The sequence below is a fragment of the Pleurodeles waltl genome, chromosome 8, assembly GCF_031143425.1.
Source record: "Pleurodeles waltl isolate 20211129_DDA chromosome 8, aPleWal1.hap1.20221129, whole genome shotgun sequence".
NCBI lineage: Eukaryota > Metazoa > Chordata > Amphibia > Caudata > Salamandridae > Pleurodeles > Pleurodeles waltl.
In genome coordinates, this window is record NC_090447.1 from 1,276,699,590 (window position 1) to 1,276,727,087 (window position 27,498).

The 27,498-nt window shown below is 44.0% G+C and overlaps 1 protein-coding gene across 2 annotated transcripts in view; it reads left to right on the forward strand.

The window, feature by feature from the left end:
• Nucleotides 1-27,498, forward strand: part of USP12 (ubiquitin specific peptidase 12) — a 438,367-nt gene that overhangs the window by 325,808 nt on the left and 85,061 nt on the right. For both annotated transcript variants that reach the window (XM_069202221.1, XM_069202220.1), the window contains exon 8: nucleotides 3,298-3,376. In XM_069202221.1, the coding sequence (XP_069058322.1) occupies nucleotides 3,298-3,376 (79 nt within the window). The remainder of the gene's footprint in view (nucleotides 1-3,297; nucleotides 3,377-27,498) is intronic.

Consider the following 27,498-nt stretch of genomic DNA (forward strand, 5'->3'; position numbering starts at 1 on the left):
TTTCAAAGTGTTTGTAGTGCATACTACGAGTGCTAGGTTATCAGTTACCAGGTCCAGTGCAAGCAGCTCTGTTGCACCAGAAGCGAAAGCACTGGCAGCTGTTGCCAAAAGTCGTTGGGCAGAACCTTTTATCGTCTTAGCCTTGGCCCTTTCCGTTCCTTGAGTTTTTGTCTTCCTCACTCCAAATACACTCTATCCGAAGTTTGACATTAAGTGGGTATAAATTGGCTGTGTGAATTAGAAGGCTAACAGCGTTATGGTGTAACGCACTGCAGTCAAAGCATTATTCTAGTTCCAAGGTGGAAAGGTGAGTGACCGAACAGAGCTGAGATGGCTTCATGGCTCGTGGCTACCATCTTCAGCAAGGTAGTTGACTGAAATTGTCATTTATTCCACGTACAATCTCAAAAGCACCTGGTTCCATTTTGCATAACCTTCTGATCTAACTGATACTGTTAGAACACTATTGTACTGAACCTAATCATAACTTGGGAAACTGGAGCACGAAGACATAGGAAGTCATTTTGAGCCTGGCGGTCTTCTGACCGCGAGAGTAAATGTGGAGGCGGAGCAGACCGCCACATTAAGAGCGTGGTGGGTTGGCCTCTGTCAGCCCGCCACATCTCCACTAATACCGCCATGGCGGTCTGAACCGCCGGGCCAGTGATGATTATCTCTGACCTGGCGGTACACAGAAGACCACCGTCAGTATTAGGGTCCGGCCTTCCGACATGGTTTCAGGGGCGGTTGCACCGCCACAAAAAACATAGCTGAAGGGCTACCGGTGACAGGGAATTCCTTCCCTGTCACCGGTAGACGGCTCTCCCACCTCTCCCCAAGCAAGCACTAGCCCCCCCTACCCCCCTCCTGCCTCAGTGCCCCCCTACTGACATGGCACCCCCACACCCCTATTGAGATGGCACCCCCTACTGACATGGCACCTCCTTCCCGCATACATGCACACGGATACCCACACGCACCACGCATACACCCTTTCACCTACACTTACATGCATTCACAACATCCATACATGCATTCACATCTCCAAACATACACTCATTCATGCATGCATACTCACACTCATCCAAACATGCACACACACTCATACACGCACACACAACACCCTCTCACCTCCCCCCCTGTCAGACAATCACCTTACCTGCTCCAGGCAGAAGGTCATCCGACAGGGAATGGGATGGGACGCTTCCACCGCCGGCAGCGCCCCACCAGGCCATAGTGTGTACCATAATATGGCGGGCGGTGTCCTACTGGCTGGACGGGCCGGTGGTGGAACCGCCAGAGCGCCTCTGCCCACCAGCACGACTACTGAGGGATTTCCACCCAAAGTGTGGTGGAAATCCGTAAGTACCAGTGATACGGCGGTTGAGAGACTGCCAGCACTGGCGGTCTCCTGGCACCTGTGCCAAAGTCAAAATGACCCCCATATTCTGAGTCAGCTTCTTCGAGTATTGTGCACTCCGATGTTTCACAAACGTTTTCCAATTCTGTGCTGGTAACAAACCATACTGACTTTCCTTTTGCCCATAGCTGTCTGCTCTGTGGGATAGATAAAGGGAATGAAGGTGCACAGCCAGAGAACAGCTGATAGGCGCATAAATCTTATTAATCCTGCACCCTCATTTTAACTTCAGCACCCTAAAACAACCGGTTATAAACTCCAATGTTCAAGTTTCAAACACCCTGTTAGTAGGCTGAGGTTCCTATGGCGAAGGCTTGACTGGCTGAAGGGTACACGGAGTCTGACTTTTCCGGGTATCTTGCCAAGCATAGGATTAAACATTACTAAAGTTACTTAAAACAATAGCACCCATATGCCTGACATTCATGTTGGCACAATTTATGAACTGGCACTATTAAGGACAGAAGGTTTCTTATAAACACAGGGCCCTAATCTCTGTCCCAGTCCCTAGCAAAGATCCATGGAATTCACTCGCTTTGAATATCGTTGCAGCTGGATGTGTGGCTAATCACCAGTCACGGAGACAAGGACACTGTGCGAGCCAGCCCAATCTGCCTCAAGGTCTGACATGACAGATGAACTCACAAAGTAATGCTTCTTGTTTCTAAATTGCCATTACTCTGCGTCTAAAGATAGTATGCACTGGGGATGGGTAGAAAGTTGGCATCAGCAGAGGGACAGGAAACTATAATCTGCGACCTCAGCCCCTATATGAAACGGAACACATGCTATTGATATGCACACAATTTTTAAGCATATGAAAATATTTACTTTATCTTAAAGGCATGCAGTTAGGAGTAGGCAAAATGCCTTGAAGTTGCTGCTTTCGTTAAAACATTATAGAGGAGTAGGTCTGGGGCAGTACATATTTTCATATAATGTAAGGCTTATGACGTCAACTAACAATAAGGGAGTTGTCTGATTATATTAGTCTTCCTGAATGTTTTAGCATGAAACACACTAAGATGTAGACTATAAGTAATTGTTTATTTTACGTCTGGACCTTACTGTTTAAAATGTGCTTAATGGATTTGAAGGTGATCTATTATGGTGTGATTAGTATTGACTTTTTTTTAAAAGTCTATTTGACTTTCATTGTAAGAATGTGAGAATCAACATTGAAATACAGACCTACCTAAATTGTTACGTAGGAGAAAATGTTGCTTGTTATTAGTTACTTATGCGGTTGGGTGCTTCTCTCTGCTAGCTTACCTGAACCGATATTTCATTCTCACTTTCTCAATCCACTCCATCTAGTTGAAAATTGTTGTTTTGTGACAACAGCCCATGGTCACTGACCGACAGACAGTTTGAGACTGCCAACCCATAAGGAGTTGAAGACTCCATTTTCTTTCAAATGAGTATTTGAGTATTCGCTAGTAAATCTAGCTATTGGTCTTATATACACTACTCGCTCCATCGTCATTTAAATATCTTTTTTCCTGTTTAGGTACCCTTCGTTCAGTAGCTTTATTGTTTACTCTTACAGATCGCAGCTATTTGTGTGGCGTGGCAGAGTCTGCACTCTAAATTAACATTTGAAGTGTGTATTTCCTCGCTTTTAAACTTTTCCCATGAGAAATGTAACTTTGGCTTTAATTTATTACAGCTGAATTTAAGTTTTGCCACATGCCTCTGGTGGTATGATTTGTAAATTAAGTATTTATGAACTCGGTAGCTCTCCTTTGGCATTCACAATGCAGTTTTATGATTTATATGTTATCAGGGTTACCAGTATCATATTTATTTAGAATGCCTTCACGGAATGTGATACAGGTAAAGTAACTAAAGTGTTTTTTTCCTGTTTTTTTGTACAGTGGTCCCAATCGAGGACATTATATTGCAATAGTAAAAAGTCATGATTTTTGGCTGCTGTTTGATGATGACATCGTAGAGGTAAGTTCTGTTGCTATGTCAGAGATTCATTTAAAATAATTCAAAACTTGACCCTACCAACTGCAATGTGTTTATTTCACAGAACCACCGCAATATTGTTTGCTGTGTTGACACAGTGGGCGTATTTGCATGCATCCTTCCTTTTCACCGATTCTGTGAAAAAATAAACGTACTTCGATTTGAAAACATTGAGAATAAAATATTGACTATTGTAATTTCACAGGTCATTCATAATTTTGAAACCTATATTAGAAGCACTGACATTTTAAAAACGTGTAATTCTGCTGTCAAGGAGGCAAATGTTCCTCTCGCTCACTGACCTTCTTCACTCCGTTTGTTTACTTACGGTGATCCCCACCAACCCCAAGTTACCTCTCGCCAACTTGGAACCCAGATCTAATTTACATGAATGTTCCAAATCGTAGAGCAGTGGTTCCCAAACTGTGGTCCAGGGACCCCTGGGGGTCCGCAAAGCCTCCTCAGGGGTCCGTGACTGCTTAAAAAATCAAATAATATTAACATATATGATCCCTAGCTTTCAGTAATGACTCAGAGGGGGGTCCCCGGATTCCAATAATGATTCAGTGGGGGTCCCCGGGTTCCAGTAATGAAAAGTGGGGGTCTACAGAAGTCAAAAGGTTGGAAACCACTGTCCTAGAGACTAACCATGCCCCCAAATATATGTGACTTGAGTAAAAAATGCTTATCAGGCTCCTAGGAGGAATACAAGCTAATTTGAAGAACACAATCTTAATTTAGTAGTCCCTCCTTATTTTTAACAAGGTTATAATTATGAAGGACCCTCTAAATGAAATGTAAATGCCTCCTGCACTATTTGAGATTGTTCTAAAAATACTTCTGTTTTTGTCTGGCTGGTCCTGAACGCTCTTGCGATTTACTGTTTCTAACGCTATCGTGTCACCTTGGATGCTCTATCTAGAGCAAGTGTTTGAATACTCATGATGCTGAACTGTTTTGTTGCAATCTAATTTCTGATAGTCAATATTAATTAATCTTAATACATACTAGAGATTTGTAAATAGAGTGCAATTAAAGTGTTTTAAGACTACTAATAAACACGTTAAAGAATGTTTGTAAATGTTTTTTTTCTTTGCAAAGCATTGTGACCTCTTATGTACGTGAACTAGTTTCCAACACGCAACAAAATAAATTAATATAAATCTAATTAAAGCAAAAATATTGTCTGCACCAGTGATCGAAAAAGCCGAGATAATTAAATCCTTTGTAAAATATTAGCTCACCAGCCCTGGCAGTGATGTGTGCTTCTTTTTAGGTGAATGTGCACGTGTGATCAGGAAAAATGCTTTAATTTACAGAGCAAGATTGCCAGTGGCTGATGTAAGCTGGTCTATTGCCCCATGCTGTATTCTACGGTGTTTCAAAGCAAAATGTGAATGACCTTTGAACAGATTAATTGATGGAGAGGATGGGGCCAAAACCCCTCTATGTAGGCTTTTAAAATTATGTTCTTGACTACATGTTGCTCGCAAAACAGCAAAAATGTCTCTAGTCAAAACCTAAAAAAGTCCTTTCCTTTCAGAAACTAAAAGCTTTTAAAGTATTTTCAGAAAACATTTGCAGTGTCTCCATCACGAAACCTTAAAAGGGAGTATCTGACTGTTTGTAGACTATTTATCAGCACCTCTTAAGAAGAGGGCGTTGTACTTTTTTTGTGTTTTTGCTTAAGATACCAATGTTTGTCCTTATATTTTAAAGCTCTTATACAGAGTTGTGTGTCACACAATAATTCATTCTAAAATACCTGAGCATGTGTGTTCAGGATCCATATTTTGAGACACCTTCATTCTAACAAACAATACTGTCCGGTAGTAACCTCGATTCTTCCTTAGAAATATGTAAATTCAGGTGCATTGTTCTCCTGCCCTTACACTAAATTGCTTTTGAAAGTATTTAATCTAAGTGGCCAGTTGTAAAAGCTGTGCCTGACAATGGAGGAGTTACGTTTCCATATTTAGCAGAATGTGAGCTTCTGAGACTCTTGAGGACTTGTATGATAATTTCGTTGTCCGAAACCCACAATAATGAGATTTGGCAAACATGCTTAGTTCACCTTCAGGGTATCTCTATTGAGAAGCATGAGCACTGAATAGTCCCGTCCATATGTGGGATGCCAGAGCACTTTTAAAAAGAAAAATATGTTGACAAATTTCCATTTAATTTTATTGAAAATAAAACAATTCCAATGTAAAAAAAAAAAAAAAGGACTAACTTAAAAATTAGAATAAAAACTCTCACAAACATTTTTAAAAGAAAAGTGAGGGCAAAGGAAGGCAATGTAACTGGATAGGCTGCAGTTCAAAGAGGCTTTATAAACCAGTATCCTTTCATACTATTGTCAGACAATGGCAAGGACGACCCCCATGGACAGGGCAACGTTCACCTGCATAAGTCTGAAGATGACTGACGCAGAAAACAAGAGTGTGTCAGTGAGGTGCATCGCGCATGGAGAGTAGTCTCCCTCTACCATATCCCACGCAACGTTCTCAAAAGACTCTTCCAGAGAAATCTAGATTAAATTCCAGACATGGGAAATGTCGTTCCTGGTCAACGTCCAGGACGGGGACTGTCACCGCTTGTTTGCCATGAAAGCCAGGATCTACATTGCGGCTCTGTAGACATTTGACATCAAAGACTGAGAGAGACTTGGTGTGGAAGAGACCAGTGCTATAAATGTTGAAGGAAGCCTTAATGTTGAAATATTCAACACCATCTACAATATCAAGGAAGATGCATCTATCTGTGGAATACATCAGTAAGTCCAGCAGAAGAGTTCCTCCATCTTCTGATTCAGAGTATTCCTGTTTATTCTGTCCTTTGCATAAGGAATCCCAGATGCACATCACAATCAGCCCATGCCATCTACTAATGTGCCAACTGCGCCAGTGCCATTGGAACCAGTTCTAACAGGTCCTCTTCATCAGCAGAGCCCCCACAACCTCTGGCCCCTTCTTCACCAGCTAAAGTGCCAAGAAAGAAATTGCACTCTCCATCAAGGCATCGCAAACCTCATGGCAGCCATTCACACTTTAGATACACATCAAGCTTCCATCAGAGGCACTCTACTTCAGGGACCATCATATCCAGGTCATCTTTTTCTTCATCTTTCAGACATAATACATTTAGTGAGAGTGACAGCAGTGCTTAATATTCTGATGCCCTCAGTCTGAACATCTGTCATTTTTGAGACCCTTCATCACTGATACACCTCAAGGACTTATCTTACTCTGGTACCTCAGCTTTTGGGACCTGTCATGGAACTCTTTCTGACACCAGCTACCACCAAGCTGCAAAAAGAAATTGCAAGGTACTGGAGCAGGATCGTCTTTTCTTAAGACCAAGCCTTTAGCCAGATTCAGTGATTGTCTCGGCAGCAAGAAAGCAAGAAAATGCCACTCGGCTACACCAAACTTGACATTTCCTCCTCAGAAGGAAAGTAAATGCCTGGATTACGTTGGGATACAAAAAGCTGCCCATGCAACAGCTTTGTTTGGCAGTTTTGGCAGACCTGTATGAATTCATTACCACGTTCTCTGACGGACTTCCTCGAGAAGGCAGACAGGATTTTCAGGATGTTTGCATTGTGAAAAGTGAATTTCCAGGGACATGTCACATTTACTTAAGAAAATAAACTCATTGAGTTTGCTCCAAACCAGGAGGCTGTGGTGCCCTTTGTGATTATTAATGTTTTCTGTCAATTCGGTGTTACAGGTAACCCACAGTGGCGTTTCCGTGTTGTGCTACCATTATTTCGCAGTCATTATGTGGTGGTCCACTTACCCCAGTGTTTTTATTCGCAGTAACCTTTACATCAGGGAGTTTAAGTATAAGGTAATTAAGGGTGTCTGCACTTTTAGGGAATAGATAGGTTTGGGCGTAGTGAGGGGTGTTATAGGGTTTTTAATGTCATGTGGATTTAAGGGGTAAAATGTTTTTAAGGGTGCTAACGTGTTTGTTGGTCAGAGATGGGTGGTGGGTAGTAATTGCTTGTCCCCTTTATAATCAAAAGTATAGGATTTGATGCTGGGAGTGTTACCTCCACCAAAAAAGAAAAGTTAAGGAATGAGGGTTTAAGTAGAGATTAGGGTATTAATGTTGTTTTCACGGCCAAGGCATGGGTTAAGTTTAGATGTAGAATTGGGGCATTGAGGGGGGTGGGCTACACTGAAATGAAAGTATGGGTTAGGGCACTTGGGTGTAGATTATTTTTAAATGTGGCTAGTTTTGGTGCATTCAGTGGTTGATAGTAATTTTGTTGAGTGTGTTGGTATTTATTTTAGTCTCTAAAATATTTGACTAACTATGTATGTTAGCATTTAGGAGTGGGATGCTAGGGTGTTAGGGGTCATGGGTGGTAGTATTTTCATTTTGGGTTATTTATTATATGGTGGGGGATTACAATTGTGGTATGTGGAGATTTATTGTGGTGATTTGTTTTTCAATTTATATACTTATATTTTGTATAATTTGTATTTCAATTTTAAATTAAGCAGTACACATTTTTATTTTTATTTCTATTGTAATTTGTTTTTACTAAGATTATGTAAAAAAGTTTAGTAGTTATGGAAATTATATTATTTTGAACATTTTATCTACATCCTCATTACAGTTTCTTTTCAGTTTTCTCACACTTTTTCGTTCTTTTCATTGGAAGCAATTGTCCTTTTTAGTGTTGCACGCAAAGCACTCCCTCCCTGGTTTAATCTCTCTATGGGCTTTTAACCACGCCCATGTGGAGCCCTTCTGTTTGGTTGGTTCGTGGGCTTGCCTTTTAAAATTTGTGTGATTTCTTTAGCAGAAGGCATGCATACGTCTTGCCTCGTCCGGTGTTTAGCCTGCCTCAAGCACACCGGCCAAATACTGAAAGCATACGAGACTGTTTTCTGTATGGTTCCTGCACTATTTTTTCACTTTATTTCATAGGCAGCGCAATCTCGCTGGGCAGAAGTTAAGTGCTTTTCATGGCATCGACCCTTTTACATGGATATTTGCACTTTTGCCGTTTACATGGATAATTGTACTTTTGCGGTTACTTGGATAATTGCACTTTTGACGATAAATTTCACTGCGAGCAGACTTCCATTTCCTTTTGTGTGTTTGCTTTGCGCTCATGGTGGTCTTCAGCTCGCTTATGTGAAACTGTTTTACTTTTCAGTTAATGTGGCAAAAAAAGTCCGGTTAGGAGTTTACAACACTAATAGCTTCAACCCGAGTAAACGCGAGACCCATTGCATTGCAAATGCTTGTGTAATAGATTCTATCCGAGTCCCATTGTTTTATAAGGCCATAGTCTGCTGAGTAAAAACTAAACAAATGAAGATGTTTACCTTTAGATGAGGATGGTGCACCTCAGGAAGGCGCTGTGCTGTACTCAGTTAAGATGCCCTTTTTCTCGATGAGGAGGAAGTGGTTTAAAATGTTTTTCAGGGAAGTGCTTTATAAACAAAAAATGTTTGAGCGTTATTCACACGCAAATGCAATGAACATATCAGACCGAGGACCCAGCATATGAAGGGTTGTATGTTACCACCTAAAATGTAACCAAGTCCATATACCGCTACATAGAATCTTCTATATCGAAATGAGCCCCTCTGAGATTACTACTGCAGGGATTACCACTCCTGAGTTTGCCACTACTGTGACTACTGCCTCTGAGATTCAGTGAAAAGATTATCTCTGCTGAGATTCCAACATTTGAAATTACCACTGCAGCAATTATCACTGCTGTGATTTCTATCTCTGCTTGGATCACCACTGCTGATATTACCTCTACTGTGATTACTATCTCTGGGATTACCACTGCCGAATTACCACTACTATGATTACTACCTCTGAGAGTACCACTGCAGGGATTACCACTGCTGAGATTACCACTACTGTGATGACTAATTCTGAGTTTACCACTGCTATTACCACTATTGTGATTACTACCTCTGAGATTACCCCTCCAGGGGTTACCACTGCTGAGGTTACCACTACTGTAATTACAACCTCTGAGATTATCAGTGCAGGGATTACCTCTGCTGAGATTACCACCATTGAAATTATCACTGCAGGGATTACTACTGCTGAGATTACCATTGATGTGATTAATAGCACTGAGATTACCACTACTGTGATTACTACCTCTGAGATTACCATGACAGGGATTACCACTGCTGAGATTACCACTATAATTACCACTGCTGAGATTACCACTACTGTGATTACTACCTCTGAGATTACCACTGCAGGGATTACCAATACTGATATTACCACTACTGTGATTACTATTTCTGAGATTACCACTGCAGGGGTTACCACTGTGGAGATTACCACTTCTGAGATTACCACTACATTGAGTAAAATAGATTCAAGAGTAAGTGTACTGACCCTATGCTAACCTACACCTTAAACTGAAACCTTACTTTAGAACTACCAACCACCCTATCTTTATGGACATGCAGTGCCCTCTCCTTACCCGAGTGGTTACATTGCGCCGGGGGGTGCCAGTGGGGCCACCAGTACATATTTTGGAGGACCAGGACTCTTCCACTCTGTCCGCAGGTGGTCCTATTGAGCTTTACAATGCATGGGCCTTCCCTGTCCATTAGTCCCTCCCAGGCCCAGGCATAGACATGACTGTAGCATTCTCAAGTGGCAGGGACACCAAGCACTTCATTTTCCTGCATCCATTCTTATGTTAAACCATCCTGTGCCCAGGCAAAGACACACTTTCATTTTCATAAAATAATATTTTGTACCCTGTAACAAGTCCAGCATTTCAGGATTTTTATTGAGTATTTCCCTGTTCTTTGTCCATGTACACAGGCATGCTATCAGTTTTAGGTGGACCAGCCCCTTTGATATTTTAGTAGATGCTGCTTTGTTTCACTCCTTGCCGTTTTTTTCGGTAGAACACTAAAAATGTGTCCCACATGTTCTAGACCTGCTTCTGCTTCATGAAGGGTGTTTATGAAAAGGCAGCGACGTTTACTTCTTCACTTCCTGTCTCTCTGCAGTTCTAAATTGCCGGAAACCTCACTCACTCGATCTCACATTCTCTCACTTACTCATCCTCACTTCCACTCAGGGGCGTAGCTTCAGGGGGAGTATTTGGGGTGTTACACCCCAACCAATAAATGTATATTCTGATGAATTGTTGGATACAGGTGCTTTCAGTTGGGTATGGTGAGTTGTCTGTCGGGTTTCACCTGGGATTTATGCACGTACACACTGACAAAGCACACACACTCCCTCATCTCTGTTTTGAAAGCCCAAAAAATGTTAATTATTTTACAAAATATGCTCCTCACACTTATTAATAATACCAATCTGCACTGCTCTCTCTTTCCACTGCTGCTCTCATGCGATCTGCTTGTCATATGATGTATTTTAACTATAAAAGGCCAGCAAGGGGCGGCTCCTGTAGGGGCAAAGCTGCGGGACGGGGGCACAACCACATAAGGGAATAAAAAAGAATTAAAAAAAACTCTCCTCTGCCGCCTTACCACTCTTCTGGCTCCCGCTTCACTCGCTGCAGGCACAGGCTCCCAGCCTGCCCAGCGACCAATCCTGATGCTGCTGTCGCATGAGAGCAGCGTTCGGATTGGCCGGAGTGCCCTGACTTGGTGCTCTGAGGCAGGGTAGGAGCCTCTGCCTGCTCTCTCCAACCCGGCAACACAGTACCGAGTTGGACAGAGCCCAGTGTGCATGTGTGTTTGGCTGGCCCCAGAGGGCCAGCCAAACATACATGCCCACTGAGGGAAGTGCTGTGCACTCCCCCTGTCATCGCCCATGGCACCGCCCCCTGAAAAATAAAAACAATAATAAACACTGTTTATTATCATTTAAATTTTTCATTTTGCAGCTGCTTTGGGGGGTAGGGGGAGAATTCTCCTCCGACATAGTTGAGCAGACTTCTGTTCGCCTCTATGAGACTGTTTTACTTTTTAATTTGTGGCAAGAAAAGTCCAGTTAGGAGATTTCAGCTCTAATAGCTTTAACTCGAGTAAACGCGAGACCCATTGCATTGCAAATGCTTGTTTATTTTTAACAGCACCATTTTTAACATCTTCTGGTTGCTGCATTTCTTTCTTCCATGGGTGGAGAATTGCAGTTGCAGACAGAGGTATATTGTAGTGCTGGATAGGAAGGAATTATTTTCATTGTACCATTTATGATGTGTATTTTTTATTGTAGGGAAAGTATATGAGAAGTCTGTACATTTAATAAATGTTGGAAATGTAGTGCCGTGTAATTTTGCTTTGTTTCCATCCTGTAGAGGGAGATCAAGCCTGCCTGGACAGGTTTTTTTAAATGTTGTAATAGTCAAGTGCAGTATAGTTTTTTGCACTTTTCTACTCTACTTGTTATGTTTTTCTGATTTTTAATGCAGTTGTTTTTTTATGGTGCTCTTTTGGAACTTTGAATTATACGTTTGGGCACTTTGGACTTGAGTGTGCGGGTGAAGGGGTGCAAATCCTTGCCTAAATACCTTGAACCTTTGAAAAGAGTCATTTATTCATCTCATTTCTTTTTTATTTTTTTATTTTTATTTTTTACTAACTCTGAGCTACACACTACCTGAAAAAGATTGTGCATGTTGCATTTCCTGGAATCTTTGCTCAATTTTCAAAATTTACAGTAAGAAGAGAAAGAGTTAGGTCATCTCTTAATGGCATTGTTAGCTTTTTTAAACATGTTGAGTAGAGGTTCCACCTGTCAATGTGAAATCGTGGAATCCTTCTGCAGTCTGATCTGTTCAGATGGCCTTCCTGTGTTTCTGCAAAATAGTTTGTCGAAGGTGCCAACTTTTCTCCATTGTAGAAAATAATATTTTGATTGAATTATTAAATTGTACAAGTAATCTGCTTGCTCAGGAGTAACAAAAGCTAACAGATACTTTTTTATTTTTAGTTGCATTTTACTCTTAGGTGTGTAGTCTCCAGCTAGGGATATTTTCTGTATGTTTTTCCACATTACCTGAGTAAAATGGAAATAATTCCTGAATTTGGGTGTCATGGTTTACCTTTTTATATACAGAAATTATAGCTAATTCATAATTCATTACTATTTCACTAGTATCTTTTGTTGCTTGCTTTTTTTCATTTACTACTGATAACATTTGTTGAGTGCTTGTTGTGTTGTGAAGTGTAGGTCAGAGAAATCTTAATATTGTTTATTTTAGTGTGTATAGTATAAATTTGGGTAAATTATTAGAATTTTGTTTTTAAAGTATTGTTCTTTATTCAAATTTCACTATTTTCTAGTGTTACAGAATTATGGAGTCTTCCAAAAATTACCATGCGTTTTAGATGGCTGTTATTGTAATACAGTAGAAAGGATTCATGATTAAATGTCTGCGTTAGTTCCTCTGTGATTTCTGTCATGATCGAGTTTGGATTGTAGGAGAAACATATACTAGTCTGATCTTTTCTGCTAATAACTTATTTGTGGCATGGTGTAGCTGTAGACACATGCTCTGCATACTCCTGCCACCTAGTGTTGGGCTTGGACATGTACAACTTGTTTTTCTCCGAAGAGGGCTGTCAGGCCACAAGGTGTTGTGGCTCCTTCTGTGACTGGTATTGCGCATGATCACAGGTTCCATTGTTAGATTGTTTTCTTCTGCCATGGGGTTTGGACGTATGTTGCTGAAGCTCAGAGTCAATGCCACAAGGTACTTGTCGGTGGGGCCTCCCGGTGCTTCCGCTCCTGTTGGCAGGAAACAATCCTGTTTACAGTTTTTAATATCGGTCCCAACAGGTCCGTCTGCGGATATTTGTCGAGCTTTTTGTGCTTCGGCCCCCTGGTCTTTCTGAAAGGGACCCCCTTTCAGTATTGTCCACAGTGTCACTCCAAATACTTATGGTATGATCACCACTCAGTCTGCAACCTTTTCTTGTTGTTGGAGCGCGATATACACCTCTGCTCTGCCTGCCTTTCGTTCCTGTCCAAGAAGACCCTCAGGAACTGACGTGAATGGCAACTTGCTCGAAGCAACACAACACCCCAACATCTTAGGTTCAACTGTCAAAGAAGTAGTGGGTGCCTCCAATTCTACTGGGCAACCAGCCTCCTTCATTCCGAAGCCAATCTCCTTCAGACCCTGAGGCTGATGACCAGACGCCATCACCAGAAGACGCAGACAGTGAGCACCATGCCCCATCACTCATACCAGCTGGCCGACCACCGACCTTCAGGAGGCAAGCATTGTGTCCACCAACAGCCTTCTGGGCAGCCACTGTAACCCAGACATGGTCGGCACCAACATAGGACCCCGGGATCGACTCTGACACCGCTGCACAAGAACCTTCCTTGGCTCCAGCAGCCTCCTAATTCCTTCCAGTTCCTCTGCACCGGCACAACCTCACCATTTGGAGCTGAAACCTTTCGATGACAAGACAGCTGTCAAGTTGGAGATCAGCGTTGGAGCCAAAACACCTGTTGGTACTCCGAGGACCTTGAGGCTCCTATTTTATACCTATTTTACTTCGCCTCCACGAGGCACTGGGTAGTAGACACTTTCACACACAGAGAGCGTTCAACCCAGATACCTGCCAATGCAAACTTCCTGTAAAATATCTACTCATGAGGTGTTTAAAGACCTGTTAAGGCCAAAGTAAACACACCGAGGGTTGATTTAAAAAACAAAAAGTATAAGGACCATCAGATCTCAGCTATTTTAGAAGACCGCTTCCTCCAGATTCTCTGGTTGTGCACACCGCCCGTAAACAGGTGAAATATATTAGAAAAAGGGGTAACACCCCATAATACAGGGACCCGGGTGTAGTTTAGATTAAAGGCACAAGTGCTCGCCACGGGGGAAGTGTAGCCCTTGACTTCCACAGCAAAAGTTTCCTTCAAAATAACCGTTCTCACAATTACGGATCATTCGTACATTTAATGCATGTTTATTTCAGCAAAAGGCAATCTCAGCATTCAAGTAGTAACTACTGTTTCTTAAAGATGCTCCTATTAAGTATTGGCACAGTGCTAACATTGACAAGGTGAATAAATTGTGCACTGGTGCTATATACAGTCCTATATACATGTGACTGAAAGGGGATAGTATGATGTTTATAGAGACACTTGTTTCCCAAGTGTCAAGAAATCCACATTCCAATGAAAAACAGTCAACATCTGAAAATTGTCGACATTTGTAGGAAAGTAGCCTGTTTCTAGCTTGGTTACCTCCACATTTGGCTTGTTTGTCAGTGTGTTTGACTGTGTCTACTGGGATCCTGCTAACCATGACCCCAGTAGTTATGCTCTCTCCCTTAAATTTGTTTTTTGGTTACTGTTATCACAGTATTTCACCCCCAATTGGCACACTGGTGCCCCCTTGTAAGTCCCTAGTATATGGTACCGAGGTACCCAGGACATTGGGGGTTCCCGGGGAACTCTATGGGCTTCAGCATATATTTTGCCATCCATAGGAAGCACATGCAAAGGCTTCTGCAGGACTGCCATTGCAGCCTGCGTGAAAAGGTGAAAGCACCCTTTCACTGCCGTTTTTCACAACACCCGGTCACTTATAAGTCACCCCTATGGTAGGCCCTCTAGCCCAGAGGGCAGGGTGCAAAGTACCTGTGTGTGAGGGCACCCCTGCACTAGCAGAGGTACCCCCACGAACTCCATGCCCATTTTTCCAGACTTCATAAGTGCGGGGACGCCATTTTAGGTGCGTACTGGACATAGTCACTACCTATGTCCAGCTACATAATGGTAACTCTAAACATAGGCATGTTTGGTATCAAACATGTTGGCATCACCTCCCTTAAATTTGTTTTTTCGTTACTGTTATCACAGTATTTCACCCACAATTGGCACACTGGTGCCCCCTGTAAGTCCCTATTATATGGTACCTAGGTACCCAGGGCATTGGGGTTTTCCGGGGAGCCCTATGGGCTACAGCATATATTTTGCCACCCATAGGGAGTACATGCAAAGGCTTCTGCAGGACTGCCATTGCAGCATGCGTGAAAAGGTGAAAGCACACTTTCACTGCTGTTTTTCACTACACCAGGTCACTTATAAGTCACCCCTATGGTAGGCCCTGTAGCCCAGAGGGCAGGGTGCAAGGTACTTGTGTGTGAGGGCACCCCTGCACTAGCAGAGGTGCCCCCACGAACTCCAGGCCAATTTTTCCAGAATTCGTGAGTGCGGGGACACCATTTTATGCACTTACTAGACATAGTCACTACCTATTTCCAGCTACATAATGGTAACTCCAAACATAGGCATGTTTGGTATCAAACATGTTGGAATCATCCCCCAAGGCTTTTGCAAGCATTGGTTGTATGAATCCATGCACTCTGGGGGCTCCTTAGAGGACCCCCAGTATTGCCATTTCAGCCTTCTGATGGTTTTTAGGCAGCCCAAGCTGCTGCCACCTCCCAGGCAGGTTTCTGCCCTCCTGTTGCTTGAGAAGCTCAAGCCCAGGAAGGCAGAACAAAGGATTTCCTTTGGCAAAGGGGTGATACACCCTCTCCCTTTGGAAATAGGTGTTACAGGCTAGGGAGGGGTAGCCTCCCCCAGCCACTGGCAATGCTTTGAAGGGCACATTTGGTACCCTCCCTCCATAAACCAGTCTACACCGTTTCAGGGACCCCCATTCCCTTCTCTAGCACGAAACTGGACAAAGGAAAGGTGAGTGATCATTCCCCTGTCAATAACCACCCCAGGGTTGGTGCTCAGAGCTCCTCCAGAGGGTCCCTAGGTTTTGCCATCTTGGATTCAAGGTTGGCAGGGAACACTGGGAAGATCTGAGTGGCCAATGCCAGCTAGTGACGCCGGAGCCCTCCCCTGATAAGTGCTTACCAGGTTAGGTGACTAATCCTCCTTTCACGGCTATTTAGGGTCTCTCCTTTGGGTGGTTTCTCAGATTCGGATTACAAGACTCCAGAAGGAATCCTCTGCACTCTCCACTTCGAATTCTCACTGAAGAAACTGCATCTGGACTCTTCAGGACCCTACAAGCTGCAACAAAGAAGCAAGACACCACCTGCAACATTGTATCTCTGGCTCCTGCCGGCAACTGCAACAGTTTCCCAGTCGTGCAACCTCTGAGGCCAAGGCATCTTCAGCCTGCATCAGAAGAAAGAAGGAATCTCCCTTGGAGTGAATGAGTCACTCCCCTTCTTCGGCAAGCACCAACTGCAACGACGATTGGCTGTGTGGATCCCCTCTCTTGCTGAGCCTCGTGGATCCTGCATCACGGGTGGTGGACTGAAGTGGTCCTGACGGTCCTCTTTTCCAGCTGTCCAACTTTGGTGGAGGTAAGGCCTTGCCTCCCAACGCAAAACAGTACTCCAGTGCACTGCGTCATTTGCAACTGCCAAGGCTTGTTGGCATCCTTCTTTCAGGTTCTTCCTGCTACTTGAAGCTCCCGCCCCCAGCACTCTATCCAGCAATGCACAGCTTCCTGAGTGGTTTCCCGGCGGCGTGGGAGCCTTTGTAGTGCTGCGTGGGCCTCTTTTTCAACTTCTTTGTCCCCATCCTGTGGGACTCCGGTGTGCGCTGCCTGGTCTTCTGTGGGTTCCCTGTACTGCTGAGGGCCTCCTCTGACTCTTCCTCCTGAGTAGAGTCGACCTGGTCCTTCCTGGTCCCCGGCAGTGCCATTTTCCGCTAACTGTAAGCTTTGCATGGGCCAAGGCTTGTTTGCGGACTCAGACGATGCAAACCCAACTGCAGTCCTTCATCAGGCGAGGGACATTACCTGCATCCTCCAGGAACCCGACTCTGTCTTCTTGGGTGCAGTGTTGACTCCTCATCCTCACCGGTGATTCACCTCTTGCACCTTCCTTCTGGTGGGCTGGGGCTCCTGCCCTTCCTGAATCTCCTGTGCTTCTTGGACTTGGTCCCCTCTTTCCACAGGTCCTCTGCTCCAGGAATCCACTGTTAGTGTCTTGCAGTCTCTTCTGGGTTTTGCAATATTCTTCTGTTCTTCCTCTGTGTGTTTGTGTGTTCTCCAAAACTTACTGTGATTTACTCCTGCTTTCTTGGTTACTGGGGTGGGTTCTGGTACATACCTTTGAGCTTTCTAAATGCCCCCAGCTCCTCTCTACATACTACACTTGTCTAGATGGGAGACCGACTTTAACATTACACTTTCTTAGTATATGGTTTGTGCTCCCCCTAGGCCCTTTGCTAACTATTGTGATTTTCACTAATTGCAATGTTTTCTGTTTTTATGCCTATTTCTGCATACTAGTGTATATAATTTGTGTATTACTTACCTCCTAAGGGAGTATAGCCTCTATGGTATTTTTGGTATTTGTGTCACCAAAATAAAGTAACTTTATTTTTGTAAAACTGAGTGTTTCCTTTCATGTGTGTAAGTACTAAGTGTGACTAAATTGATATTGCATGAGCTTTGCATGTCACCTGGTGCGTTCCACAGGAAAGACCACTCTATACCTAGAGATATATATATATACATAGTACCTAGTTCAGGAATATAGTCTCTAAAGTTTAGGCAAGCTAGGGTATAGGCATAGCCCTTGCTCTAAATTTCTTTCTGAGAGAGTAGGGGGTTACGTAGATTAGGTACACCCTACACTATCCTAACACACACCATGTCTACAGCTGGATATAGCTCTGAGGTCATGGAGGCTCCTTATGAATACCTGACCTTCAAGGAATTGAAGGGGCTGTGTGCAGAGTGGAAGTTGGGCATGGGGAGAAATCCAAACAAGTGTCTGCTCTTAGGCCTCCTCCTCCAGGACGACCAAGAACAAGCAGGAGGAGGTGAAAGTACCCTGACCCTACTGAGGCAGAGAATTACATCTTAGACTCAGGGGAGGGTTCCTCAAAGGATCTTGCAGTTCCTAGTAGACCAACTAGTGTAGCTCATAGTAGGAGGGGAAGTCACATAGGTAGGGCTCCCTTTACACCCAGAGGACAGGTAACTAGGGTCACTACGTCTAGGAAAAGCTCCACATCTGCCCACTCATGTCACTTCTGTGTCTGAGGGCTCACACTGCACAAATCCAGGGGATGACTCTATAGATAGAGAGCTCAGGAAACTGAGACTGGAAGTGGACAGGCTGAGGCTGCAGCAGCAACAGCAACAGCTAGCCCTAGATAGGGAGGCCTTGGCAGTGGAGAGGGAGAGGCAGAGGTTGGGTCTAGCCCCCCCCATGGTGGCAGCAGCAACAGATCAAGTTTCAGGGATTACAGAGTCAGGGAGGATTCCTTGGACTCCAAAAACGTACACAAGCGTATGTTTCCCCCATACAAGGTAGGGGCTGACATCTAGAAGTGGTTTGCTGCACTTGAGAGGGCCTGTAAAGTTCAGAGGGTCCCTCAAAGGCAGTGGGCTGCTGTTCTCTGGTTGTCTTTTTCTGATAATGGGAGGGATAGACTTTTCACTGTCAGAGAAGAAGATTCAGACAATTACAATATTCTCAAAACAGCACTCTTAGTTGGTTTTGATCTCAACACTGAACAATACAGAATCACGTTCAGGGAGACTAGAAAAGAGGCCTCACAGGATTGGTTTGACTGTTCTGTTGAAGCTTTAGAAGGCTGGTTACATGGCTGCAAAGTGCATATAAGGGCTTGTATAATCTATTACTGAGAGAGCATATTTTGAATAATTGTGTCTGACTTGTTGCACCAGTACTTGGTAGACTAAGATCTGACCTCTTTCCAAGAATTGGGAAATAAGGGAGACAAATGGGTCAGAAGGGGTGAGCAGAAAAGCTCATGCAGGGGGTGACAATTATAAGAAGGATGGTAAGCCTCAGGGCAAAGGTGGGGACAAAGACAAAAGTAAAGCCTCCTCATCAGGTCCAGAAGACTTCTCTGGGGGTGGTAATAAAACGTCTTCTTCATCCTGTACACACATTAAAAAGCCTTGGTGCTATGTGTTTAGAAATAAAGGCCAGGGGACAAATACTGTCCTGGTAAGACCCCTGATCTTTCCACCACTACTAACTCTACATCTACTTCTAGCCCCCCCTATTAGTAGTAGTAATAGTGGTGGGACTACTGGCAATAGTCAAAACAAAGGTGTAGTTGGGTTCACATTTGGGTCCATAATAGACACTGGGGTGGGTATAGAAACGCCCAAGAAAGTTTGTCTCACCAGTTGGTAGTGGGCTTGACACCTTAGCTGTTTGTCCCCTTAATATGGATAAGTATAAGGAGCACATTCAGATAAATGGTGTTGAGGCCCAGGCCTACAGGGACATAGGTGCCAGGATCACCATAGTCACTGAAAACTTAGTGTCACCTGTACAACACCTACTTGATCAGAAGTACCAAGTCACAGATGTTAACAACTCCACTCAGTCCCTCCCTTAGCTGTATTAAAATTTAGCTGGGGTGGAATTACTGGCCCTAAGCAGGTGGTAGTCTCACCTAGCTTACCTGTAGACTCTCTTAGGAAATGACCTAGAGGCCTCAGGTTGGGGTGAAGTAGAGTTTCTTATCCATTGTGGGTATTCCCAAAGAATTGTTTTCCTTAATCTCAAGGGAGATTAAAAAAGCAAAAAAGGAAAGGAGCCCTGGAGACTTCAATATTGGCCCAGGACACTCCTAAAAACACAGGCATGCAGGATATCAAAGTATGCCCTGCCCACCCTACCACTAAGGATATAATTTCTTTGATGGGGGATACCACCCCTAGGGTGGAGCCTGTATCAAGGGAGTCAACAGTTACCACAGCTGAACTCCCAGAGGTAAAAGTACATCTCTGTGAGAAACCTAAGACAGAACAGCAACCCTACCCTGTCTTAGAAAACTTGGAGCAACCCTCCAGCCCTCCCAGATAAACTTTAGTGCAGCACCTCTGCACTACCTCTTACACCATCGGACAGCAAACCTGTCCTTATGTAGAGCCCTTGGGACAGTAACCCTGTCCTGCTCTATCCCAAGAAGGACAGCAACCCTGTCCTAACATAGGGTCCCAGGGACAGTCATCCTGCCCCGCTTTAAAACTTTTTCCACACCTTGAAAATAGGGAATCACAGGGCCCACAGTTTCAATGCGCTTTAGGTAAAAGTAACCAAACAGGGTTGTTATTTCTGCATACTAGTGTAAATAGTTTGCGTATTACTTACTTCCCAAGGGAGTATAGCCTTTATGGCATTTTTGGTATTTGTCACCAAAATAAAATACCTTTATTTTGTAACACGGAGTGTTTTCTTTCATGTGTGTAAGTACTAAGTGTGACTACAGTGGTATTTCATGAGCTTTGCATGTCTCCTAGATAAGCCTTGGCTGCGCATCCACAGCTACCTCTAGAGAGCGTGGCTTCCAGACACTGGCCTCACTACATCAATAACGGATAACCAGACTTGCTGTAAGTACCATAGGTACCCATACACACTAGCCCAGCCTCCTACAACGTTTCGACCCACAATGTAAAATTAATCAGAAACGGATCATCATCGGGACAGCAAATTAGCAGGAGACACCAGAAAATAAACAGAGACATTGAGTATCAGAATCTAGAGATTATATCCTGTTTGTTAAACATCTGATTCATAAATGTATGACATACCATGACAGTAGTCTGATATCCTATGTGGTATTCCACTCAGAGGTTGCTGAAAGGGTTATAAAAGGAGAAACAATCACTAAAATATTGTCATCCCAGGTTAAATTAATCTGAGAAATCTGTTTTCGGTTGCGCTTACCCAAGGAAAACGTTTCTGAGAGAACTACATCAAAAGTCCATCACACCCCCATATTTTTTAATCCTAGGGTGTAGTGTGGTTAGTTTTACGTATTCATTGCGCTTTAGCTTCAGGCTTTAGGCCTTTGTGCACTTTGCCCTTAATATATTTTATTCATTTGCTGACAGCTTAGAGCCTCTGTGCACTTTGCTCTACATGCTTTTTATTAGGCTTCGTACTGTTATTTTTCAAATAGCCAGTTCTACGGTGTTGTTTTTTATTCATATCACACTGTTTTGCCTACTTCAGCACTGGAGTTCTCCATAACATATTTACTCTGTACTTCAGTCAAGGATATAGTCTGGTACATTGCCGATAGACGTGGTAGGAGTTTAGACTTGGCATTCCTGTGTAGGGACATTTTGTGATCACAATGACATGTTAGTTATAAAATCACTTCCTTGTCCCAATACACGCAAGAGGGAGATTCTGACCAGGGAACCACAACTAGACGCTGACTGCCTCGTTGCAGATGCTGAACCAAGATCACAGGTCTTTGCTCAGGTATGAGGGCTGATGTCTCCGCAGTGATTCTAATAGGCAAGCTAGACGCTTAACATGCTGTACTCTAAATAGAACAAGCAGAGGGAGAGTAGAAACTGTTAAACAATATGATAGCTTTGTTCTTATGTTTTACTCTCCTGGTGACTATTTCAATCCTACTGTGTTGTATGGTTCTGGTTATTGCGGCTCACGCCTTAATATCTAAAATACAGTCGTTTTATTAAAACATTATATAAAACTTATACTGTCTTTGTCGTTTGTATATGAGATCATATTGGAAATAAGAGAGTTGGTTTGGATCTGAGTAACCACGACTTCCCTGAGAAGTTCCAGAGATGTCATGCGCTCGGCTGCCGAATCATTCCTTCCACATGGGAGAAATGAGGCACTGCTAGTTAGCCGGAGCAAAAAACGGATTTAGGATGACAGAGTTCTTTACACGTGGGTCAGACTCAGTCCCCCACACCATTTTAGATCCTGCTGCCGAGAAATCCAGTAGTCTCATTTAGAATGATGAGAGCCCACGCGACATGGCGCCGCCAACGTTTGGTCTGGCTCTAATGATTAGGTCCGACTGACTCTCTTGGTCTCATATATATTTTGACTCCTCGGTTCCGTATACGGAGACGTCCGTGGGGCTAAGGCTTTCCGCCGCCACGGTATAGGTGCTTCCTATTGCTTAGTGGTTGGTTGTTCAAGCTTGAACTTTGAAAGGAAAACCCCGATTTTGGTGTGCCTTCTCTGACCTGGAGCTATTTTTTATAAATGGCGAATCCTAATGTAGTGAATATAGCAATTAATATGCGTCACCCGCTCACAGGACATCTGTTGGCACATGGACTGACGGTCCAGGGGGGTCCAGTCACTTTTGTGGTGGACGCCCATGCAGCCTATAGAACGGAACTTTTTTATTCTTGGGTCGGATTTCCAGCAGTGGATGGGGGAACAAATACTTTTCACGAATACACTGTTGCGAATGTCCCTGGACAATACAGGGCTTACGCTTATTTAGAAATACCTCTATCTTATCAAGAACACCATAATTGGCTTGATGGCGCCCTCCCACACACAGTAGCACAAGTTAGGTTAGGTCCACTGAGTAATGATGGTCCTACCTGGCCTTTATTGGCTACATATACACCTCATCCTGCGGTTGCTCAATTGGCAGTGGTTGAAGTTCGTCGTTTATATACAGACTTAACGGCTACATATAGACGATTAGTTCAGTTTGTCATGCAGACACTAAATACGAATGCAGCGCGTGCTGCTCCAGCGCACCCACAGGCTGTGGTTCCGGGTATTAATCCGGCCACTGTGCACTCAGTTATGGGTAAAGTTCCGGCTAAACGAGAGGAGACTCCATTTTGGCTGGCGCAAAAAATTAACACGCTGGAAGCAGTATTTCCCCATACGGGACCTCAGGATAAACATAGAATTTTGACGATGTGTTTGCCGTATGGGATGGTTCCTCCGGTGGACCTTTGTAATACTTGGGGCATGGTGTTTGCCGCGCTCTACACTACGGCACACGGTACACCGACATTAGCTAATTTACCGGACGTGCTTAAACAAATTCAAGATGAATATGGAGCTGCCCCTGCCTTAGATTTGGGCATGCAGTTGCTGGGCAATTTTGCCACGGTTTCTTCTATTATTTTGAGTAATCTCAAAGGAGAGGCAGTAGCACTAGCAGTGCGAATGCGTCTTCGGGATGTTCCGCTGCTTAATCAGGAGCGGGAGCTTCCGAGAATAATAGCGGAAACATATTCTAGTATTGGTCGTGATAGCCTAGGGGCTAGACCACAAAAACCCCAGTTACAGGGTAAAAATAATAAAGATAATGCTAAACAGCAACAACCTGAGGGTTCGAAAAAGCGCTGGGAAAAGAAACAGCAAACACCTAAGAAGGATGGTGGGCAGTCTCCGCAACCGCAGACCCCACATAATAAGTATAATCTCAGGAATAGGGATACTTTGAAGACGCCTGATAGATATCAATATACTGATACACGCCAATCTCGTTCCTTTCAGGACTCCTCGGAAAAGAGAAGTGAGAGAGGTGGGCGGTCAGAGCGGAGGACGGAGTACGTGAAACCGAGACAGGATTCACAACGCTCGGCGGAGGTTTCTATTAAACAAGAAGAAAAACCGCTGCAACAAAAACAGCAATTTAAAAAGAAGAAAGTGCAGCGGTCTCAATTAGACATGCCGCTCAAGAAGAGATTTCTCTTGACGAACAAGACATGGGCGTTAGCACTGTTAGACAGCGCGGCAGAGGTCACAATAGTTCGCCGGAGTCTTCTAGAGCATCTGGAGGTGAAAGCAACTGATTACTTCATACAAGTTGAGACGGCGGATATGCGAGTCTCTGATCCTGATAGAGTATATAAAGTGACTCTGCGATTGGAAGGGGATGTTGACCGTATTATAAACGCCATTTTTTGGGACCATGTGGTAAAATCATATGATGTTCTGCTGGCCGAACAGGATTGGCCACCTGACTTTGTTCGCGACTGTCCAGTTGGGGAGGAGGTTATTACACCTTCCTTCTCACCACTTGTTCCGAGAGAACTAGCGGAGTCCTATAGTAAATCATGGGCTCTAGCACAGGCTCCTGCCTTGTATAGAAATAACGTGGGGTGGGACAGACAATAACCTTATCATGTAATTCCGATAAAGGGCGAACCTCAGCCACAACCGCAGTATCCTATCAAATTTGAAGCAAGGGCTTCGGTTAGGAAAATTCTTACACAATTGGAGTATCAGGGTGTAATTGAGCCCTGTGTCTCGCCGATGAATAATCCCTTGTTTCCGGTTGCTAAACCGGACCATTCATATAGGATAGTGGTGGATTACCGACATTTGAATAGTCATACACGCACATATGCAATACAGAATTCACACAGCGCAGCGCTTATGAATAATATAGTGCGTAAAAAATACAAGACAACATTAGATATCTCGAATGGATTTTTCTGCCAGAATATAGCGCCCGAGAGTCGGGACTATACCAGTTTCAGTGCGTTTGGCTCTCAGAAAAAGTTTTGTCGTTTGCCTCAGGGGTATAAGAATAGCCCAGGACTATTTTCGGCTCGTGTAACTGAAATGCTGCATGAGTTCGACCCTGAAGCGTTATCATATGTTGATGACATATATCTGACTGACGATGAGATTCTGCAACATCTAAGGCGTGTATCGCGCATTGTTGTGGGGTTTGCTGATATTGGCTATAAGTTTAATTTTAAGAAATCAAGGATTGCCTTCCTCAGCGTCATTTTCCTGGGATATGAGTTGTCGAGTGAGGGCAAGAGCTTAGCGCCACATTTCTTGGAGAAATGTGCTTTATTGCAGCCTCCTAATACGGTTCGGAAGCTCCAGTCATTGTTGGGGTTTCTGAATTTTGGCAGAACTTACATTCCTGATTATGCGACGCGTGTAAAACACTTATACGAGTTGATTCGCCCGAATTTTTCGAGTAGATTTTGGACGATTGAACATACACACATACTACGAGAGTTACAGAGTGATCTCTTAGCAGTTAAACACTTACACACACGGGACAATAAGACACATTTAGTCATCAGGGTGATACCTGGGGCTGTTGGGTTTACTTATGTCACCTTTATTGAGGGGGAGACAGTCCCGATTGCATACAAATCTCATTTGTATTCTGCTGCAGAACAACGATTTGCACAGACTGAGAAAATTCTCACTGCAGTACAGATGGCTGTTATTAAAGAAAGACCGCTAGCCCAGGGCCAACGCATTATTGTCGTTTCCCCAATTCCGGCCTTAGAGGCAGTTAAAAAAGCGAGTGTTCCAAATTCGAAAGCTTTGCACCCGCGATGGATACAATGGGCTACGTCTTTGACAGCCACTGATGTAGATTACGTATTTGACCCTAAACTGCAGACTCAAGAATTTCTTCAATATGAAATGGAATATCCTGTTCCTGCTGGTACGTTGCCTATTGACCAATATCAAGTGGTCATGTATACCGATGGCTCAGCGCAACCAGCGGTTGGGACTAAACAACAGTATTCTGCTGCATGTGCGGTGGTGAGCGGCACTATGGAGGGGGAAGTGTTCTGCCCCCGACATACTTATACTAAAACCTTGGGAGATTGCACGGCACAGCTGGCTGAGCTCAAAGCTCTATTGTTAGCATTGGAGCACGCGGATCCGGCGACTTTAATCTTGCTGGTCTGTGACTCCTACTACTGTGTTCAGTCTTTCAATGAATATCTACACTATTGGAAGATGAATGGGTTCAGAGATTCTAAAGGCAACACCATTAAACATAAAATGTTGTGGGGTAAGGTTGCGAATCTGAAGGAAACGCTTCCTAACGTCCATGTTGTACATACACTTGGACACCAGTGCGTTGGAATACACGTTGCTGGGAATACTTTGGCTGATGAAGCCGCAAAATCGGCAGTGGCTGTCGCCACTGTGGCCGCAGTGACTCGTTCGAGTTCCAAACCAGACACAGAAATTTTGGCTGCCATAAAGGCTACGGTTGATGGCACGCCCTTTCCTAAAGGATTTCCTTCAAAATATAGTTACTGCTGGAATGGTGCGCTGAATGCTACTGTTACAATTCCAGGCATTGGTGTACGTGAAATTCCCAATAAAATTGAGAGACCTCGATTAATTTCTGCAGCACATGAGGGGGTGGCTTCTGCACATGCTGGTGTGGCTGCTACGATTTCACTTTTACAGGCTCGTTACTGGTGGCCTGGTCTCTATAAAGAGACGAAGCAATATGTCCTTTGTTGTGACATTTGTCAACAAATTAAAGCATCGTCGGCTAGACGCCCGCAGCAGACGCCCCTTCTGATTTCAAATAGACCATTACAGTGTGTGTACTTGGATCATTGTGGTCCTCTGACACCAGATAGTGCATACAAATATATATTGGTTGCTGTAGATTCGTGCTCCAGATTTGTGTGGGTATGGCCACAACGCTCGGCTGACGCTCGAACTGTTATTAAAGATTTGCGCATCTTTGTCGATATATTTGCAGTTGCGGCTTTTCATTCGGACCAGGGCCCTGCTTTTGCCTCTAAGGCATTCAGGGACACCATGGCTTTGTTGGGGGTCCAACTCCAATTCTCGTCTCCATTTCATCCCGAGGGAAATTCTGTCGTGGAGCGTTTAAATCGTGATTTAAAGCAGTCCTTAACGGCCAGAGTTATAGGTACGGGTCGTGGTTGGCTAGCCCACCTGTATGGAGTACAGAGAGCACATAATAACTTGCCTAGAAGGTCACTGGGGGGTCGTACTTCATATGAGTGCCTGTTTGGAACACAAATGTATGTTCCTGATCTAGATGGTCCTGGTGTGGAGGCGGCAGATACGCCCTTTGACATAAATGATTGTGTCACTGTTTTGCAGGATTTACAACAATTCCGTGAAGATAACTCTTCTGCCAGTGCTGCCTCCTCAGGAATTAAGGATGAGCCAGTAACACCTACTGGTTGGATACCCAGGATTGGGGATCTAGTGCGTGAAAAGGTCGCAGTTAAAAAAGAATTTGGTCCTTCTTATCGAGAACCTGTCCCTGTGTTGGGGGTGAGCGGCACGAGAACTGTGATTTTACCGCCGCTGCGAGGGGCCAAAGGAAATCGCTTTGTTTCCATTGATAATGTCAAGTTACAACATGTGGCCGATTCTGCACAGCAGACCAAGAGGGACACCCAATAGTTCCGGAATCCCTCTCACTACTGGGGAAGAAGTCCCGCTGCAGGTGCTTTTCACCGACACTGTTTCCTCTCCGAGCTTGGGGAGGGTGGATGATGATCTTGCGATTGTTCCACCGACGGCGATTAATATGGAATCTTTTGATCAAATTGCTGTACGTTCTACTGATGTTTCTGAACATGTGGTTTATAGCGTGCCACGGCGAGA